A 19,814-nucleotide genomic window follows, 5' to 3' on the forward strand; every position below is an offset into this window, starting at 1 on the left:
TGGTTTCAAGCTGTTGTGGTCAGAAAAGATGCTTGAAATAGTTTCTACACTATTAATTTATTCTATGCTAATAAATTAATTTATTTGGTTGTTCTGGGTCTTCATTGCTATGCAGGCTTCTCTAGTTGCAGCATGCAGAGGCTACTCTTCCTTGTAGTGCACAGGCTTCTCACTGTAGTGACTTTTCTTATTGTGCAGCATAGGATCTAGGGCACATGGGCTTCAGGAGCTGTGGTGCATGGGCTCAGTAATTGTGGTTTCCATGCTGTAGACCGTAATTGTGGCTCACAGGCTTAACTGCTCCGCAGCATGTAGGATCTTCCCAGATCAGGGATCAAATCCATGTCTCCTGCATTGGCAGCTGGATCTTTACCACTGAATCACCAGGGAAGCCTCTACTATTTTTTTTAAATAACAGTTTTTGCCATCTATTTTAACTCATTCTATGCTTCATTATAAACAGATCAGGAAACTTTAAGACTGAAAAATCATTTTGTAATGATGCTCTAGGAAACTAAGTCATTAAATAGATCAGTGGCTCCTACCCAGTGTTTCATGAGAGAATCAATGGAAGAAGGTCTTCCACTCAGATTCCTGAGGCTCACATAGTATATTCTAATTCTGCTGGTCTGAGATGGACACAGAACTGAACTTTATAGATACTATTAATAAAGGCAATAAGTAATTCTAAAGCAGATGATCAAAGAACTACTCTGTAAACAGTGATGTGGATTGAAGACTTTGCATTTTCATAGGATTTAGAGGTACTACATTCCTGTTTGGTGGAACAAAACAACAGTGGAAACTTCATAATGCTCATTAATTTAACAAGTGAATGATTTTGAGCACCACCTGTGTGCTTGATAATATTCTTCGTTTTACAGGTGCAAATATTGACCTTTCACTCATGAAACAACAAGAAACTTGGCAAATATTATGGTACACAAGGTTATCAAGTATGAATGGTGTAGAGGGCTGATGAGCATAATATCTTTTCCCTCATCAGTGTATCATCTAGGACGATTGAACAGAAATTCTGAGATGGAGAAAGGAAAGGATATCAAACATTTTTTTTTTCCTCCAGATGAAGTCAGGTTGAGGGACTCTGTGCAACCCCATAGACAGCAGCCCACCAGGCTCCCCCGTCCCTGGGATTCTCCAGGCAAGAACACTGGAGTGGGTTGCCATTTCCTTATGCATGAAAGTGAAAAGTGAAAGTGAAGTCACTCAGTCGTGTCCAACTCTTAGCGACCTCATGGACTGCAGCCCACCAGGCTCCTCCATCCATGGATTTTCCAGGCAAGAGTACTGGAGTGGGGTGTCATTGAGGGAAGCAGCTCTTAAAAACTGGTTGACTTTTTCAGGGATTAGAAAATATAATTCTTACAGGGATAATATTTTACTTAAAAAAATGCCTCTTTGCAGGTGCATCACTAAGATTGTTTGCAGCTAAAAGGAAAACTCTGCCCTCTATCTGGTGGACTGAAACCTCCCCATCAACTTTTTTAGTGAACATAGAACTTCTTTGTTTCTAAGACTGTATGCAAGAGGGTTCAGGAGAGGGGTAAGGACAGTCCCAAAGAGAAAGAGACCCTGGTTCAACTCTGGAGTCTTGGCAGAACCAAGCCTCATGTAGATGCACATACCTGGACCAAAATAGAGACCCACCACACAGAGATGAGAGGAGCAAGTGGCCAGAGTCTTGTTCCTGCCTTCTGGGGAGTTCATTCGGAGTACGGCAAGGAAGATGAGAATGTAGGAGGACAAGATGAGAGATAAGGGCAGCAGCAGGACTAGGATGCTGGTCACCACTACAGCCTTCTCATAGGCTGAGATGTCCTCACAGGCAATCCTAAGAACAGCCATGACTTCACAGAAAAAGTGAGGAATCTCTCTGGGGCTGCAGATGTGAAAATGTAAGGTGAAAGCAGTGTGGCCAAAGGAAGTAAGGGTACCTCCAGCCCAAGACATGGCAGCCACCTGCAAGCACATCCTAGGACTCATGATGACAGGGTACCGCAGGGGATTGCAGATAGCTACATAGCGATCAAAACACATGACAGTTATAAGGATGCATTCTCCAATGGCTACTGTCAGCGAGAAAAAGATTTGAGTCCCACAAGCCAGGAATGAGATGCTTTGCCATCCAGAGAAGAAGTTGGCCACCATCTTGGGTATGATGCTAGAGGTCAAAGTCAAATCCATTAAGGAGAGCTGACTGAGCAGGAAGTACATGGGAGTATGGAGCCGGGAATCCAACCAAATGAGGAGGACCAGAAGAGTGTTGCCAATGAAGGCAGCCATGTAGATGAGGAGAACAATGGAAACCAAAGCTGTGATGTATCTAAATTCAGGGAAGAATCCCAGGAGGATGAAATTTGTGGATTCTGTCTCATTCCCTCCCCACATGGTTCTCTGCGATGACAACACAAAGGGAGGAGATTAAAAAAAAAAAAAGTCAGTGCTGAAACAGTTTTTTAAAGTTTGTTTAAAATAATTTATAACAAAAATGACAAGCATAAAGTGTTTATCCATGATCATCTGCATCAATTCTTAACATTTTTTTTCAGTAACCCCAAACCACGATCTAATGTACTTTAGAAACCAGAGTGTAAGTTTTTAAATGTGACTCATTATCATTAATGTTTGAAATATATTTTCTTATATTAAGAACAATTTTTGATCATTACAGTTTTTTCTTTAAAATGATAATGTTTGTTATTGGGTTGAGAAATCACAATCACCACTTGCACATTTTCAGTTTTTTGCTGTTTTTAGAAAATGATGATATTTCCATTTTTATCTTTTCAATGATTTTCTTAGCAATATTTCTGAGGAATAATTTACATTTATTTCCAGGTCATATAATATAGTATTTATTTGCTCATGAAAAAATAGTACTAATTTAATTTATACAAGGATTTAAAACATTTTTAAATGCTCCTGCTTAATCAAAGCTTCTGGCTTTGGGCATTGTAAACATACAAATAAACTGGTCATTAGGACTGTGTTTTGTGTTATATACATTTAAGTTATTTTAAGCTTTTAATCTAATTGACCCTTCTTTATACTCTGGCAAATAAATGCATTATATCTACATGGTTTCGATTCAATAAATTCATACCAAGTATCAATAAGGGAAAAAGGTATTTCTACATGAACTAGCAGGGTTCCTGATATTGTAAAATTCATATTACCTAGAATTTTAGTTACAGTATTTATGTGCATGATTGACACAGAGAAATTTTAGAGCTCCTTCCTCTCAGGCTTAGGAACTTTTTCTTTTAAGACTCTCTGAGCTGTATACAATCCTTCTCCTTGATACCTGTATAACCCTTTAAATTCCTAGACATACTCCTGCTGGGGTTACAAGAGGACTTTACTCATCTCTACTGAGATTCATAGGGCTTAGTTACAAAAACCTGACCAAACAGTATAAGGATGGGAAAACTGTAAACAAGTACTCATGAAAATAGTTTTAAAAATTCTACAAAAGATCAAAGTGACTCTAACAGTGTATTAAAGCCTCATAATTGTCCAAATTTAATGTAAGCACAATTAACATTAGAATGTTTATAAAGTAAGAATGGATGTGTCTAAGCATTTGAACAGATTAAAGAAAAAGTATACACATTAGAACAAAAACTTGATAAAATTAATTACTAAATACTGATTTAAAATCCATCCTAACTATTAATAACTAGTAGTAGAAAAAGATATTCTAACATCCTATTGTATTACTTTCCTGCCAATATGTGACATTCATTTGTTAATGGAATTACTGAAAATACTATCTCTAAGGAGCTTGCCTGGTGGCTCAGATGGTAAAGCGCCTGCCTGCAATGCAGGAGACCTGGGTTCTATCCCTGGGTTGGGAAGATCTCCTGGAGAAGGAAATGGCAACCCACACCAGTACTCTTACCTGGAGAATCCCACAGACAGAGGAGCCTGGCAGGCTACAGTCCATGGACTCGCATAGAGTTGGACAGGACTGAGTGACTTCACTTTCACTTTTCACTATCTCTAAGGGGCTTCTCAGGTGGCTCAGTGGTAAAGAATTTGCCAGCCAATGCTGGAGACGCAGGAGATGCCAGTTCGATCACTGGGTAGGGAAGATCCCCTAGAGGAGGAAGTGGCAACTCACTCCAAAATTCTTCCCTGGAAGATTCCATAGACAGAGGAGCTTGTTGGACTACGGTCCATGGGGTCACAAAGAGTCTGACACAACTGAGTGACTGAGCACACACACACACATCATCTCTAAATTGTTAAGCTAGTTCTTTCTTCACAGGTGTGCACTGTATATGTGTCAACATTAACAGCAAGATCCAGGTTTCCTTTACTTTTTTCAAGAAGTCTTTTTGCAGAGAGTCTTTCTCCCTCTAACACAACATTCCCTTCTCAGAAACAGTGAACTCAAACATTAAGTCATTGTCATGAGTTTGAGCAAGCTTCTGCTGCAGTCCATGGGGTCACAAAGAGTCAGACACAACTGAGTGACTGAACAACAATACATTTCTAATCTTGTGCAATTCGACCTCAACTCCTTGCTTCCATCCAGATATTGATTTAAATTTGTTCATCAAAAATAATGATAAGTTTTTAATGCAGAAATTCCGATAACAAAAATGATCTAAGTCTGTTCTCCCATTGATCAATCACTGCTGCTGCTGCTAAGTCGCTTCAGTTGTGACCGACTCTGTGCGACCCCATTGACAGCAGCCCACCAGGCTCCCCCGTCCCTGGGATTCTCCAGGTAAGAACACTGGAGTGGGTTGCCATTTCCTTCTCCAATGCATGAAAGTGAAAAGTGAAAGTGAAGTCGTGCAGTCGTGTCCGACTCTTAGCGACCCCATGGACTGCAGCCCACCAGGCTCCTCTGTCCATGGGATTTTCCAGGCAAGAGTACTGAAGTGGGGTGCCATTGCCTTCTCCAATCAATCACTAAAAGGCTTCATTTCTTGTGAAGAACTAGCTGAACTCTATGGGTTGGCACTGCCAGATTGAGACATCTATCTTTACATATCCACCTTTTATTTGAGCATACCATGTTGATCACCTTCAAACCAAGAAATCACAGTTAATCAGGGCCTTTCTTCTGGGTGAATGTCTTGAAGGGTTAGCCTGATTTTAGATGTGGACAGTTTAAGATTTAAAAAAGTAAATTTAATAACAAAAATGGTCAACGTTTATCTTATTCTCTCCTGCCTTAAAGGGAGCCTTCGTGCAGTCAGGGCACTATATGTGGTTCATCTAGAGTCATCAGATGATGAGAAACTGAGATTTCAGACTGGCCAGATCTTTGAAAATTTTCTGACTTTGTAAATAAGAAAGCAGGGTTCTGTGATGTAAGTGCTTGTTACACATCATCCCATTTCTAGCACAGGTGCTGCTTTCCTACTTGGCTAGGTTCAATTATAAACTCTCACTCCAAATTCCATTCATCACAGTCTGAATTTAAACCTATATTTCATCATTGTTGCGGTTACATGTGTTAATATGTATCTCACCCGTTGTCATAAAATTTGTGATGAAAGGAACTGTATTTGCTAAGTTCCACCTTTTCTCTCTAGATCTGCCATGTTGCCTTCAGTGAAAATAAGTTAGATACACTATCAATTCAGGATTGGAATACAGGTCTTAGAACTCTGGATTTAATTCCTGTATCAAAAAAGAAGCTTACAGGACAAAAACCATTTTTCTACCTAACATTATTTTGTTGCTTTTATGATCCCTCATTGACTTCAGAGCATTTTGCAGCATTTTATCTGGTTGGACTATATGGGAAGGGGTTCATCATTTCTATGTCCACTTGAGAAATAATATCCATAAATGACTGAAGGACACACAACTTTGCTAGTCACATAGTTAAATAACACTTTCTCACTGCTTAATAGTTATCAGCTTAACAAGATTGAACCCTACAAATATTATTTACAAATAACTATAGAATTAACATTAGGAATGGATTTTTCACAACCACAAAAAACTGGATTCTCTATCAAGATGCTTACCTTGAATTTGTGCTCAGTCATAAGATCTTACAAAGTATAAAATATTAAAAATTCCTTTGGCTCAGTGACTCTGATTATACCATTTAAAAAGACAAGTAAACTATTCAGTAGGAAAAGATAGATAATTGGGTATATCTTGATAAGCTGTCTCTCCTCAGCCTAAGTTGTAAGCAGAACTGGAACCTCCCTAATTCCTAAGTGGCCTGGGATTTAGCGTAGAGTGGCCAGTCACTCTGAGCGTTGCTGCTTCCTGACTCAGCCCCACCAACTGCTCATTAAGGGTTGAGGGGCCCAGGTGTAGTGGCCTAAAGGAATCTTCTCTCCAGGATATAATTAGTATTTTTTAAAACTATCCACTAGCTACATACTCTGAATTTTTGTTTGTTTTCCTGTCAACATCACCATCATTTCCTCTAAGTTCCAACTTGTACTTTTCTTTTACTTTTAATCATTAATTTCATACAACCATTAAGCAACCATTAAGTAACCAATATTGATTTCTCTTTTCTAACAATTCTTATTTTCTCCTTCATTTCTATTCATAGGACCCTCACTCTAGATCTATTTCCCCTGTGTAGAATATCACTTTTTCTTATCTTCTTAGCTAAATTCTCCCTTTTCTTCAAGGTCAGATTTAAGTCTTATCTCTGCATCAAAATCTACCTTTATTTCCACAGTGAATATCAGCATGTTTTCATTAGTTAATTACAGCTCTCTCTCTCCCCCTTGGCTTATCATACCTATGTCACACTGTTAATGATTTTTTCCAACTCCCTTACAATTAACAGTGGGAATAAAGCTATGGAAGCCTAGGATTTTGCCTCAGTCCTCATTATGTTCCCTCCTTTTTTGTCCCTCTTTTTCATAAATTATCTTTTTCTTAGTAGGCACTGACTTAACACTATTAATTAAATTTATGTTTCATTAAAATCAGCAAAAGCTGTACTATATGCTGAGAACTGAAATGGAAAAATAATAAATGCAGTAAGATCTGATCAAGTGGGGAAACTGATTTATGAAAAAAAAGAGAGATTATGATATGACCTATTAGTACCACAACAAAATTATGTAGAAATTGCTATGGTTCCACAAGTGAGGGAGGATTAAGTTGTCTAGATAGATAATTGGTAGATGATTAAAGGATGGTTTCATGTGTATAATAACATCTGAATTGAATTTTAAAGAAAAAGTAGGAATGAATGAAAGTAGAAATGAGGAAAATTTAAACATGGGAAGCTGTTTCAGGGCAGATGGACGAACATGGTTTTTATGGAAAAACTTAATCATCCATAATTTTGATGGATATAGAAGCTGTAGGAATGGACAGGAAATGATGATGGAATATAGAAAGAGGCTCAAATGTATACTTAGCTTAGGGGAAGTGAGTATGATCTGGGCACTAAATTATTGTACACCCCAACCAAAGGGAGAAGCTTTTATGATTAACAGGTATTATGAAATAAAAGACAGGTTTTAGAATAATCAACATACTTAAATGGCCACATAATTGAAGACAGACACATCAAGGGCCTTGAAGAATTTAATGAAATGTGGAAACATCTTGTGTTTGGAGAATTCTGTGCCTTTTCATACTCTCCTCTGCTCTTCTTTTCCTCACACTCAACTTTGTTGCTTCTCTCCACAATTGCTGTTGACCTCCAATCAATTATTTTGGCCATTAGAATTTATCAGACAGAGTTTTTGGATACTTTCCTTCTAAATATGAATTCAAATAGGTTCTTGATCAAAAAAAAAATTAAACTGGTTCATCAAAATACACACTTTTAATAGACCAATAATACTTTAAAATAAACTTTTATTTTCTGAAAAGTTCTTGATTTACAGAGAAGTCGTAAAGATAATACAGAGAGTTCTCATAAATTCCTCACCATGTTTTCATCTTTATTGACATTTTATTGCTGTTCAGTTGCTAAACTGTATCCTACTCTTTGTGACCCCATGGACTGCAGCACACCAAGCTTTCCAATCTTTCAATATCTCTGAGTTTGCTCAAACTCATGTCCATTGAATTGATGATGCCATCCAACCATCTCATGTTCTGTCACCCCCTTCTCCTCCTGCCTCAATCTTTCTGAGCATCAGGGTTTTTTCTCAGTGAGTCAGCTCTTCGCATTATGTAGCCAAAGTATTGGAGTTTCAGCTTCAGCATCAGTCCTTCTAAGGAGTATTCAGGGTTGATTTTCTTTAAGACTGACTGGTTTGATATCCTTGCTGTCCAAGATACTGTCAAGAGTCTTCTCCAACATCACAATTCAAAAGCATCAGTTCTTTGGTACTCAGCCTTCTTTATGGTCCAATTCACACATCTTTACATGATTAAAGATGAAAAACAATAGCTTTGACTAGACGGACCTTTGTCGATAAAATATCTCTGCTTTTTAATATGCTGTCTAGGTTTTTTCTTCCAAGGAACATGCGTCTTTTAATTTCATGGCTGCAGTCACCATCTGAAATGATTTTGGAGCCCAAGAAAATAAAATCTGTCACTGTTTCCATTGTTTCCCCATCTATTTGCCATGAAGTGATGGGACCGGATGCCATGATGTTCATTTTTGAATGTTGAGTTTTAAGCCATCTTTTTCACTCTCCTCTTTCACTTTCATCAAAGGGGCTCTTTAGTTCTTCTTCACTTTCTGCCATAAGGGTGGTGTCATCTGCATATCTGAGGTTGTTGATATATCTCCTGGCAATCTTGATTCCAGCTTGTGCTTCACCCAGCCCAGCATTTCTCATGATATACTCTCCAAGTTTATCCAAAGCTTCTGGTCTGGGTGTTATATTTTAAGGACAAACTAACCATTAGGACTGTGTTTTATGTTGTTTTCACTTATGGTTTTTTAAGCTTTTAATCTAATTGACCCTTCTATTCAGGCAATAAATTCATTGTAGGTACATGATTTATAGAAAATTCATATCAAGTAACAATAAGGGAAAATGTTTTTTTCTACATGACCTCATAGAAACTTCCACTCTTGCAAAATTCATATTACCTTAATGATTAGTCATAGTAGTTAATGTGCCTGATAGGTACAGGTGAAATTAGGATTTATTTCCCTCAGGCTTACCAACTTTTCCTTCTTAGATATTCATAGCTCTACATAATCTTTCTCCTTGATACCTGTATAGTCCTTTAAACTCCCACACATACTCTTGTTGAGTGCACTAAAGGACATGCACCATTCTCCTGTGAGACTCCTAAGACTTCATTACAAAAACCTGACCAAAACAGTACAAGAATGGGAAGATTATAAGCAAGTTGTACTCATTAAAATAGTTTCAAAAATACTAAAAAATGCAAATTATCTATAATTGTGTATTAAAAGTTCATAATTATTTAAATTTAACATCAGATCAGATCAGTCACGCAGTCGTATCTGACTCTTTGTGACCCCATGAATCGCAGCACACCAGGCCTCCCTGTCCATCACCAACTCCAGAGTCCAAAATGCAGTACTTGGATGCAATCTCAAAAATGACAGAATGATCTCTGTTCGTTTCCAAGGCAAACCATTCAATATCACAGTAATCCAAGTCTATGCCCCAACCAGTAACGCTGCAGAAGCTCAAGTTGAACGGTTCTATGAAGACCTACAAGACCTTTTAGAACTAACACCCAAAAAAGATGTCCTTTTCATTATAGGGGACTGGAATGCAAAAGTAGGAAGTCAAGAAACACCTGGAGTAACAGGCAAATTTGGCCTTGGAATACGGAATGAAGCAGGGCAAAGACTAATAGAGTTTTGCCAAGAAAATGCACTGGTCATAACAAACACCCTCTTCCAACAACACAAGAGAAGACTGTACACATGGACATCACCAGATGGTCAACACCGAAATCAGATTGATTATATTCTTTGCAGCCAAAGATGGAGAAGCTCTATACAGTCAGCAAAAACAAGACCAGGAGCTGACTGTGGCTCAGACCATGAACTCCTTATTACCAAATTCAGACTTAAATTGAATAAAGTAGGGAAAACCACTAGACCATTCACGTATGACCTAAATCAAATCCCTTATGACTATACAGTGGAAGTGAGAAATAGATTTAAGGGCCTAGATCTGATAGATAGAGTGCCTGATGAACTATGGAATGAGGTTTGTGACCTTGTACAGAAGACAGGGATCAAGACCATCCCCATGGAAAAGAAATGCAAAAAAGCAAAATGGCTGTCTGCAGAGGCCTTACAAAATTAACATAGATCAGATCAGATCAGTCGCTCAGTCATGTCCAACTCTTTGCGACCTCATGAACCGCAGCACCCCAGGCCTCCCTGTCCATCACCAACTCCCGGAGTTCACTCAGACTCACATCCATCGAGTCAGTGATGCCATCCAGCCATTCTCATCCGCTGTCCTCCCCTTCTCCTCCTGCCCCCAACCCCTCCCAGCATCAGAGTCTTTTCCAATGAGTCAACTCTTCGCATGAGGTGGCCAAAGTACTGGAGTTCAGCTTTAGCATCAGTCCTTCCAAAGAAATCCCAGGGCTGATCTCCTTCAGAATGGACTGGTTGGATCGCCTTGCAGTCCAAGGGACTCTCAAGAGTCTTCTCCAACACCACAGTTCAAAAGCATCAATTCTTTGGTGCTCAGCCTTCTTCACAGTCCAACTCTCACATCCATACATGACCACAGGAAAAACCATAGCCTTGACTAGACGGACCTTTGTTGGCAAAGCAATGTCTCTGCTTTTGAATATGCTATCTAGGTTGGTCATAACCTTCTTCCAAGGAGTAAGCATCTTTTAATTTCATGGCTGCAGTCACCATCTGCAGTGATTTTGGAGCCCAGAAAAATAAAGTCTGACACTGTTTCAACTGTTTCCCCATCTATTTCCCATGAAGTGGTGGGACCGGATGCCATGATCTTTGTTTTCTGAATGTTGAGCTTTAAGCCCACTTTTTCACTCTCCACTTTCACTTTCATCAACAGGCTTTTTAGTTCCTCTTCACTTTCTGCCATAAGGGTGGTGTCATCTGCATATCTGAGGTTATTGCTATTTCTCCTGGCAATCTTGATTCCAGCTTGTGTTTCTTCCAGTCCAGCGTTTCTCATGATGTACTCTGCATATAAGTTAAATAAACAGGGTGACAATATACAGCCTTGACGAACTCCTTTTCCTATTTGGAACCAGTCTGTTGTTCCACGTCCAGTTATAACTGTTGCTTCCTGACCTGCATACAAATTTCTCAGGAGGCAGATCAGGTAATCTGGTATTCCCATCTCTTTCAGAATTTTCCACAGTTTATTGTGATCCACACAGTCAAAGGCTTAGGCATAGTCAATAAATCAGAAATAGATGTTTTTCTGGAACTCTCTTGCTTTTTCCATGATCCAGCGGATGTGGGCAATTTGATCTCTGGTTCCTCTGCCTTTTCTAAAACCAGCTAGAACATCAGGAAGTTCACGGTTCACATATTGCTGAAGCCTGGCTTGGAGAATTTTGAGCATTACTTTACTAGCATGTGAGATGAGTGCAATTGTGCGGTAGTTTGAGCATTATTTGGCATTGCCTTTCTTTGGGATTGGAATGAAGACTGATCTTTTCCAGTCCTGTGGCCACTGATGAGTTTTCCAAATTTGCTGGCATATTGAGTGCAGCACTTTCACAGCATGATCTTTCAGGATTTGGAATAGCTCCACTGGAATTCCATCACCCCCACTAGCTTTGTTCGTAGTGATGCTTTCTAAGGCCCACTTGACTTCACATTCCAGGATGTCTGGCTCTAGGCCAGTGATCACACCATCGTGATTATCTGGGTCATGAAGATCTTTTCTGTACAGTTCTTCTGTGTATTCTTGCCATCTCTTCTTAATATCTTCTGCTTCTGTTAGGTCCATACCATTTCTGTCCTTTATCAAGCTCATCTTTGCATGAAATGTTCCTTTGGTATCTCTGATTTTCTTGAAGAGATCTCTAGTCTTTCCCATTCTGTTATTTTCCTCTATTTCTTTGCATTAATTGCTGAAGAAGGCTTTCTTATCTCTTCTTGCTATTCTTTGGAACTCCGCATTCAGATGTTTATATCTTTCCTTTTCTCCTTTGCTTTTCGCTTCTCTTGTTTTCACAGCTATTTGTAAGGCCTCCCCAGACAGCCATTTTGCTTTTTTGCATTTCTTTTCCATGAGGATGGTCTTGATCCCTGTCTCCTGTACAATGTCACGAATCTCATTCCATAGTTCATCAGGCACTCTATCTATCAGATCTAGGCCCTTAAATCTATTTCTCACTTCCACTGTATAGTCATAAGGGATTTGATTTAGGTCATACGTGAATGGTCTAGTGGTTTTCCCTACTTTATTCAATTTAAGTCTGAATTTGGTAATAAGGAGTTCATGGTCTGAGCCACAGTCAGCTCCTGGTCTTGTTTTTGCTGACTGTATAGAGCTTCTCCATCTTTGGCTGCAAAGAATATAATCAATCTGATTTCGGTGTTGACCATCTGGTGATGTCCATGTGTACAGTCTTCTCTTGTGTTGTTGGAAGAGGGTGTTTGTTATGACCAGTGCATTTTCTTGGCAAAACTCTATTAGTCTTTGCCCTGCTTCATTCCGTATTCCAAGGCCAAATTTGCCTGTTACTCCAGGTGTTTCTTGACTTCCTACTTTTGCATTCCAGTCCCCTATAATGAAAAGGACATCTTTTTTGGGTGTTAGTTCTAAAAGGTCTTGTAGGTCTTCATAGAACCGTTCAACTTGAGCTTCTGCAGCGTTACTGGTTGGGGCATAGACTTGGATTACTGTGATATTGAATGGTTTGCCTTGGAAACGAACAGAGATCATTCTGTCATTTTTGAGATTGCATCCAAGTACTGCATTTCAGACTCTTTTGTTGACCATGATGGCCACTCCATTTCTTCTGAGGGATTCCTGCCCGCAGTAGTAGATATAATGGTCATCTGAGTTAAATTCACCCATTCCAGTCCATTTGAGTTCGATGATTCCTAGAATGTCGACATTCACTCTTGCCGTCTCTTGTTTGACCACTTCCAATTTGCCTTGATTCATGGACCTAACATTCCAGGTTCCTATGCAATATTGCTCTTTACAGCATCGGACCTTGCTTCTATCACCAGTCACATCCACAGCTGGGTATTCTTTTTGCTTTGGCTCCATCCCTTCATTCTTTCTGGAGTTATTTCTCCACTGATCTCCAGTAGCATATTGGGTACCTACTGACCTGGGGAGTTTCTCCTTCAGTATCCTATCATTTTGCCTTTTCATACCTTTCATGGGGTTCTCAATGCAAGAATACTGAAGTGGTTTGCCATTCCCTTCTCCAGTGGACCACATTCTGTCAAATCTCTCCACCATGACCCACCCGTCTTGGGTTGCCCCACGTGCATGGCTTAGTTTCATTGAGTTAGACAAGGCTGTGGTCCTAGTGTGATTAGATTGACTAGTTTTCTGTGAGTATGGTTTCAGTGTGTTTGCCCTCTGATGCCCTCTTGCAACACCTACCATCTTACTTGGGTTTCTCTTACCTTGGGCGTGGGGTAGCTCTTCACGGCTGCTCCAGCAAAGCACAGCCATTGCTCCTTACCTTGGATGAGGGGTATCTCCTCACCGCCGCCCTTCCTGACCTTCAAGGTGGGACAGCTCCTCTAGGCCCTCCTGCGCCCGCGCAGCCATGGCTCCAGAAACCGTTAAACATTACAATGTTTATAAAAAACAGATGTTTATTAAAGAAAAAGCATTGCATTAGTTACAAAAACCTGATCAAATTTGTCACTAAGTCATGATTTAACATCCACCCTAAGTTATGACCAACCTAGATAGCATATTCAAAAGCAGAGACATTACTTTGCCAACAAAGGTCCGTCTAGTCAAGGCTATGGTTTTTCCTGTGGTCATGTATGGATGTGAGATTTGGACTGTGAAGAAAGCTGAGTGCAGAAGAATTGATGCTTTTGATCTGTGGTGTTGGAGAAAACTCTTGAGAGTCCCTTGGACTGCAAGAAGATCCAACCAGTCCATTCTGAAGGAGATCAGCCCTGGGATTTCTTTGGAAGGAAGGATGCTGAAGCTGAAACTCCAGTACTTTGGCCACCTCATGCAAAGAGTTGACTCATTGGAAAAGACTCTGATGCTGGGAGGGGTTGGGGACAGGAGGAGAAGGGGATGAGAGAGGATGAGATGGCTGGATGGCATCACCGAAAAACTCAATGGACTTGAGTTTGAGTAAACTCTGGGAGTTGGTGATGGACAGGGAGGCCTGGTGTGCTGCAATCCATGGGGTCACAAAGAGTCGGACACAACTGAGCAACTGAACTGAACTGAAAGCTGTTAAAGCCATATAAAATTTTTTCTGATCTGATATAGCAGGGTTTTTTTGTTGTTGTTGTTGAGTAGTTACTCTCATGGCAGCATTAGTTTCAAGGATTATATCACAAATAGAGAAAGTGAAGTGGATTTAAAGGCAAAGACTGAGGAGAACCAAGATGGCAGAGGAGTAGGTGGATATTGAGTGCATACATCTCTGTCCACAAATGTATTGGGAATACAAGTACAGTTTTCACAGATCATTGGAAGAATACTAGCAGGAGTCCTTAACCAACAGAAAGAATTATATGGATAGACACATGATTGGGTATGGCAAAAGAAAGAAGGAAGATGGAGGAACAGAGCAAAATCAGGAGAGGACCTGCAGTGGGCATGGGAAAGCTGAAGCAAGAGAGACTCCTACATCCAGGGAAATCAGTTGGAACAGAAGGGAAGCATTTGAGGCTGTTGAAGGAGGGTGAAGCAGCTGATCTGTGAGAGTCTGAAATGAGTGAAAAACCACAAAATCAGTTCTGCAGCTGTACATATCCCAGACTGAGACACAGGTCCAATGGTATGCACCAGGGCTGGGGACTAGAAACTCAGGTGGAAGACTGCTGTTGACTGAGGGGATTTGGCATGAGGAATGGTAGGGAGGAGATTCACAATAGACATTTTCTCCAATGTCTTTGGAGAAAAACTGGGTACCCATGGAAGCCAGGGGCTACTTGTGAGTTGTGTACAGGACTGGAGCCACCACTATAGACCTTCCCTCCCCACTTGGCAGTGCTATCAGTTGAGCAATAGAGGCACCAGTCAGGACTGCCCTTTCAGTGCTTGCTGCTGGAGGCTAGAAAAGGCTCCTAATAGAGCCATATCTCTTGTGCCCATGGCTGTCAGATTCTCTGCACACCCTGTGTTGCCAAAATCCCTGCAATCCAAGCAGTCATGCCACCTCTATTCATTGTCCTTCCTAGGGCAGACCCAAGTCCTCCAGGGACACCTCAGGAGTATACTCCTGTGGCTGTCTCACACACAGAGGTGAGTGTAAAACCACAATTGAGCTCTAGGGGTGGGGCAAATAAGAAGCAGGATTAAAAACCTTTCTATCAGCTGCACAAGCTGCAGATGAAATACATACAATCAACTAGTTATACTGTGTCTATGGAATATGTAAAAGGACAATGAGTGTTTTCACATAAGAAAACACTAGGTCTGGCAGCTGCAGACATTGGAGGCAAGTACACACATGAGCAGGGCCAGACTAGAGTCTGAGCTGCCCACAGTAGGTCCAGAGGCCAGCCCTCCCTAGAATTGGAGGGCTTCTTAAGAAGGTGGAGGAAGGTTGTGTCTGAAACTGGGATCAAGAACACTGACAGCTGAGACCCTATGAAAACATAGAATTATTTTAACAATGCTTTTATTTCATTCCTATATTTCTACTTCTACTGTTTGCTGTTTTATGTCTTTTCTACTTTTGTTTGTGTATGTATGTGTGTATATATATATATATTTACTTCTATTTTAACTTTGCTTTTCTTTTATTTTCTTTACAATTTATGTCCGTTTGTCCTGTTTGCTTTATTTCTCACTTGGCACTCCCTTTTGATTTTTTTTTTCTCTTTTGTGTTTTAGTTAGTTGTTTTTAATTGGTTAATTTTGTTTTTTATTTATTTTGTTCATTGAATTGCTCTCTTATAGTGTGTTTTATTTGGTCTCAAGTACAACCTTGAGAACATTTTTTTTCTTTTTTTCAACCACACTTTTAATTTCATTTATATACTTCTAACTCCATTTTGGCTTATTGAAATGCTTTTTTTTTCCTGTCTTGTTTCTTTGTTTTTCTTATTGTTCTTCTCCTGCTGTAGTCATTCTTTAATACATACAAATCTTTCTATTACTTCTATTTAACTTTGCTTTTCTGTTATTTTCCTCTTACCTTTTCTTCCTCTTTCTTTCTTTTTCTTTTTTTAACCATGTTTGTTAGTTTGCTTTGTTTTTTTTGCAATATTCACCAGTTGGCACTCTGCTTTGGTTTGGCTTCCTGGATTATATTTTAGCTAGCTTTGTTTCTAATTGTTCGATATAATTTTTTAATTCCTTTGCCTACCAGGTCAATCTAGTGTATTTTTATTTCCTTTGTACTGTTTCGACTTTGTTTATGTGTATGTGTGTGTGGGTATGTTACATTGTTTTTGTTATTATTAGTCCCATTTTCCACGTACCATTCCTCTGGGCTCAACTTTTATCTTTTACTATGTTTTTTGTTTGTTTTCTTTGTATGTTTGTTTTAATCCCCTTTAATATCATAACAAGTGACATGTGGAGTCTTGATTCCCTGCCCAGAGATCAGTCCTAAGTCTTTGGAGTGGGACTGCTGAGTCCGGGACCCTAAACTGCCCAAGAACTCTTAGCCCAGGCGAGTACTAATTAGTGAGAACTCCCAGAAAAGCCTCTACTTATATGCAAGACCCAGCATCACCCACCTGCTGACAGCACCCTGTACAGGATGCCTCACTCAACTAACAAGCAAGAGAAAAATACAGACTCAATCAACAGCAGACAAGATTACCAGAGACACTCCAAAACATACAATCTCACACAGCCCTACTCATCAGAGGGAAAAAAATAAAACTCACCTCTGCCCTCCAGAATGCAGACACAAGTCACTCCCAACATGAAGCCTACACAAACAACTGGACCAACCTTATGCATCGAGGGTAGAAAACAAAAGGAAGAAATAATATGACCCTAAAGCCTAGGAAAGTGAAGTGAAGTGAAGTCACTCAGTTGTGCCCGACTTTTTGTGACCCCATGGATAGTAGCCTGCACCAAGCTCCTCCGTCCATGGGATTTTTCAAGGCAAGAAGTACTGGAGTGGGTTGCCATTTCCTTCTCCAAAAGCCTAGGAAAAGAAGACCTCAAATATAGTAACTTAGAAAAAAGTGATGAAAAGACAGAGAAATACTGCACAAATAGAACAAGGCAGAAACTCACAAGACCAAATAAATGAAAGGAAATAGTCAAGCTAGCTGAAAAAGAATTCAGAGTAATGATAGTAAAGATAATCCAATACCTTGAAAATAAAATGGAGAAAATGCAAGAATCAGTTGGGTCACAAACGAAGCTTCAGTAAATTTAAGAAAACTGAAAACACATGAAGCATCTTTTCTGACCACAGTGCTATAGGACATTTATCAATTACAGGGGAAAAAACTGTAAAAACATAAACACCTAGAGATTTTACAATACATTTCTAAACAGTGAATAGATTACTGAAGAAATAAAAAGGGAAATAAAATTCCTAGAAACAGATAACAATGGAAACACAATGACCCCAAACCTATGGGGTACAGCAAAATCAGTTCTAAGAGGGAAATTTATAGCAATACAATCCTACCTGAAGAAACAAGAAAGGCATCAAATAGACAAGCTAACTATATGCCTAAAACTACTGGAAAAAGAAGAACAAAAGAACCATAGAGTTAGTAGAAGGAAAGAAATCATAAAGATAAGAGCAGAAATAAATGAAAAGGAAATGAAGGAAACAATAGGTTAATAAAACAAATATGGTTCTTTGAGAAGATAAACAAAATAGATTAACCATTAACCAGACTCATCAAGAAAAATAAAAGGGAGAAGAATCAAATTAACAAAATTAGGATGAAAAAGGAGAGGTTACAACAGGAAATATAGAAATACAAAGGATCATAAGAGACTGTTATGAACAACAAAATGCAAATAAAATGGATGATCTAGAGGAAATGGACAGATTCTTAGCAAAGGTCAACCTTACAAGGTTGAACCAGGAAGAAAGAGAAATGATGAACAAACTAATTACAAGCACCTACATCAAACCTGTGATTAAAAAAAAAAAAAACTTCCCCAAAAAACAAAAGCCCAGGGTCTGATTGCTTCACAGGTGAATTCTATCAAACAGTTAGAGAAGAGCTAAGCCCTATCCTTTTGCAACTCTTTCAAAAAACTGCAGAGGAAGAAACACTTTGAAACTCATTCTACAAGGCCACTACCACAATGATACCAAAGCCAGACAAAGAATCACACACCACACACACACACACACACACACACACACACACACATAGGAAAAAAAAATTACAAGTCAATATCACTGATGAACTTAGATGCAAAAATTCTCAACAAAATTCTAGCAAATAGAACTCAACAACACATTAAAAAGATCATACATCCTGATCAAGTTGGGTTTATCCCAGGGATACATGGATTCTTCAATATACAGAAATCAATCAATGGGATACACCATATTAACTAACTGAAAGATTAAAAACCATATGATAATCTCAATAGATGAAGAAAAAGCCTTTGACAAAAGCCAGCACTCATTTATGATAAATTAAACAACTCTTCAAAAATGGGCATAGAAGAAACCTACCTCAATGTAGCAAAGGCCATAATACAACAAAACCACAGCAAATGTTATTCTCAATGGTGAAAACTGAAAGCATTCCAAGATGAGGAGCAAGACAAGGGCACCCACTCTCACCACTATTGTTCAACATAGTTTTGGAAGTCTTAACTATGGCAATCAGAGGAATAAATGGAATATCAGGAATCCAGATAGGAAAAGAAGAAGTAAAACTCCCCCTGTTTGCAGACAACATGATACTATACATAACAACCCTAAAGATACTATCACAAAATTACTAGAGCAAATCAATGAATTTAGTAAGGTTGCAGTATACAAAATCAATATACAGAAATCACTTGCATTCCTATATACTAACAATGAAAAACAGAAAGAGAAATTAAGGAATCAATTCCATTTACCATTGCATCAAAAATAATACAATACATAGGAATAAACAAAACTAAGGAGACAAAAGAGCTGTATACAGAAAACTATGACACTGATGAAAGAAATCAAAGAAAAAATAAACAGATGGAGAGATAATCTGTGTTCCTGGGTTGGAAGAAACAATACTGTGAAAGTGACTGTCCTACCAAATGCAATCTACAGAGTCCATGTGATCCCTATCAAATTATCAATTGCATTTTTCACAGAGCTAGAACAAAAAACCTCACCATTTGCATGGAAACACAAAAAATCACAAATAGCCAAAGGAATCTTGAGAAAGAAGAATGGAGTTGAAGGAATCAACCATCCTGACTTCAGAGTATTCTAAAGAGCTACAGTCATTGAGACAGTATGGTACAGGCACAAAAACAGAATATAGACCAAGGGAACAAGACAGAAAGCCCAGAGATAAACCCACACACCTGTAGGCATCTTATCTTTGACAGAGGAGGCAACATACAAGGTGGCAAAGATAGTCTCTTCAATAAGTCACGCTGGGAAAATTGGACAGTTACAGGTAAAAGAATGAAATTAGAATACTTCCTAAAACCATATGCAAAAATAAACTCAAAATGGATTAAATACCTAACTTTAAGACCAGAAACTATAAAACTTAGAGGCAAACATAGAACACTCAATGACATAAATCACAGCAAGATCCTCTATGACCCATATCCTAGAAT

At 39.1% G+C, this 19,814-nt stretch overlaps 1 protein-coding gene across 1 annotated transcript; it reads right to left on the reverse strand.

Annotated features, from left to right (window-relative positions):
* Window positions 1-1,470: 1,470 nt before the first annotated feature.
* On the reverse strand, window positions 1,471-2,409 carry LOC129642192 (olfactory receptor 2M5-like). Its single transcript, XM_055566752.1, has one exon. It carries the CDS (start codon window positions 2,407-2,409, stop codon window positions 1,471-1,473), a length of 939 nt encoding a protein of 312 aa, XP_055422727.1.
* Between the last annotated feature and the right edge of the window lie 17,405 nt (window positions 2,410-19,814).

This window comes from Bubalus kerabau, chromosome 1, assembly GCF_029407905.1.
Source record: "Bubalus kerabau isolate K-KA32 ecotype Philippines breed swamp buffalo chromosome 1, PCC_UOA_SB_1v2, whole genome shotgun sequence".
In the NCBI taxonomy this organism is placed as follows: domain Eukaryota; kingdom Metazoa; phylum Chordata; class Mammalia; order Artiodactyla; family Bovidae; genus Bubalus; species Bubalus kerabau.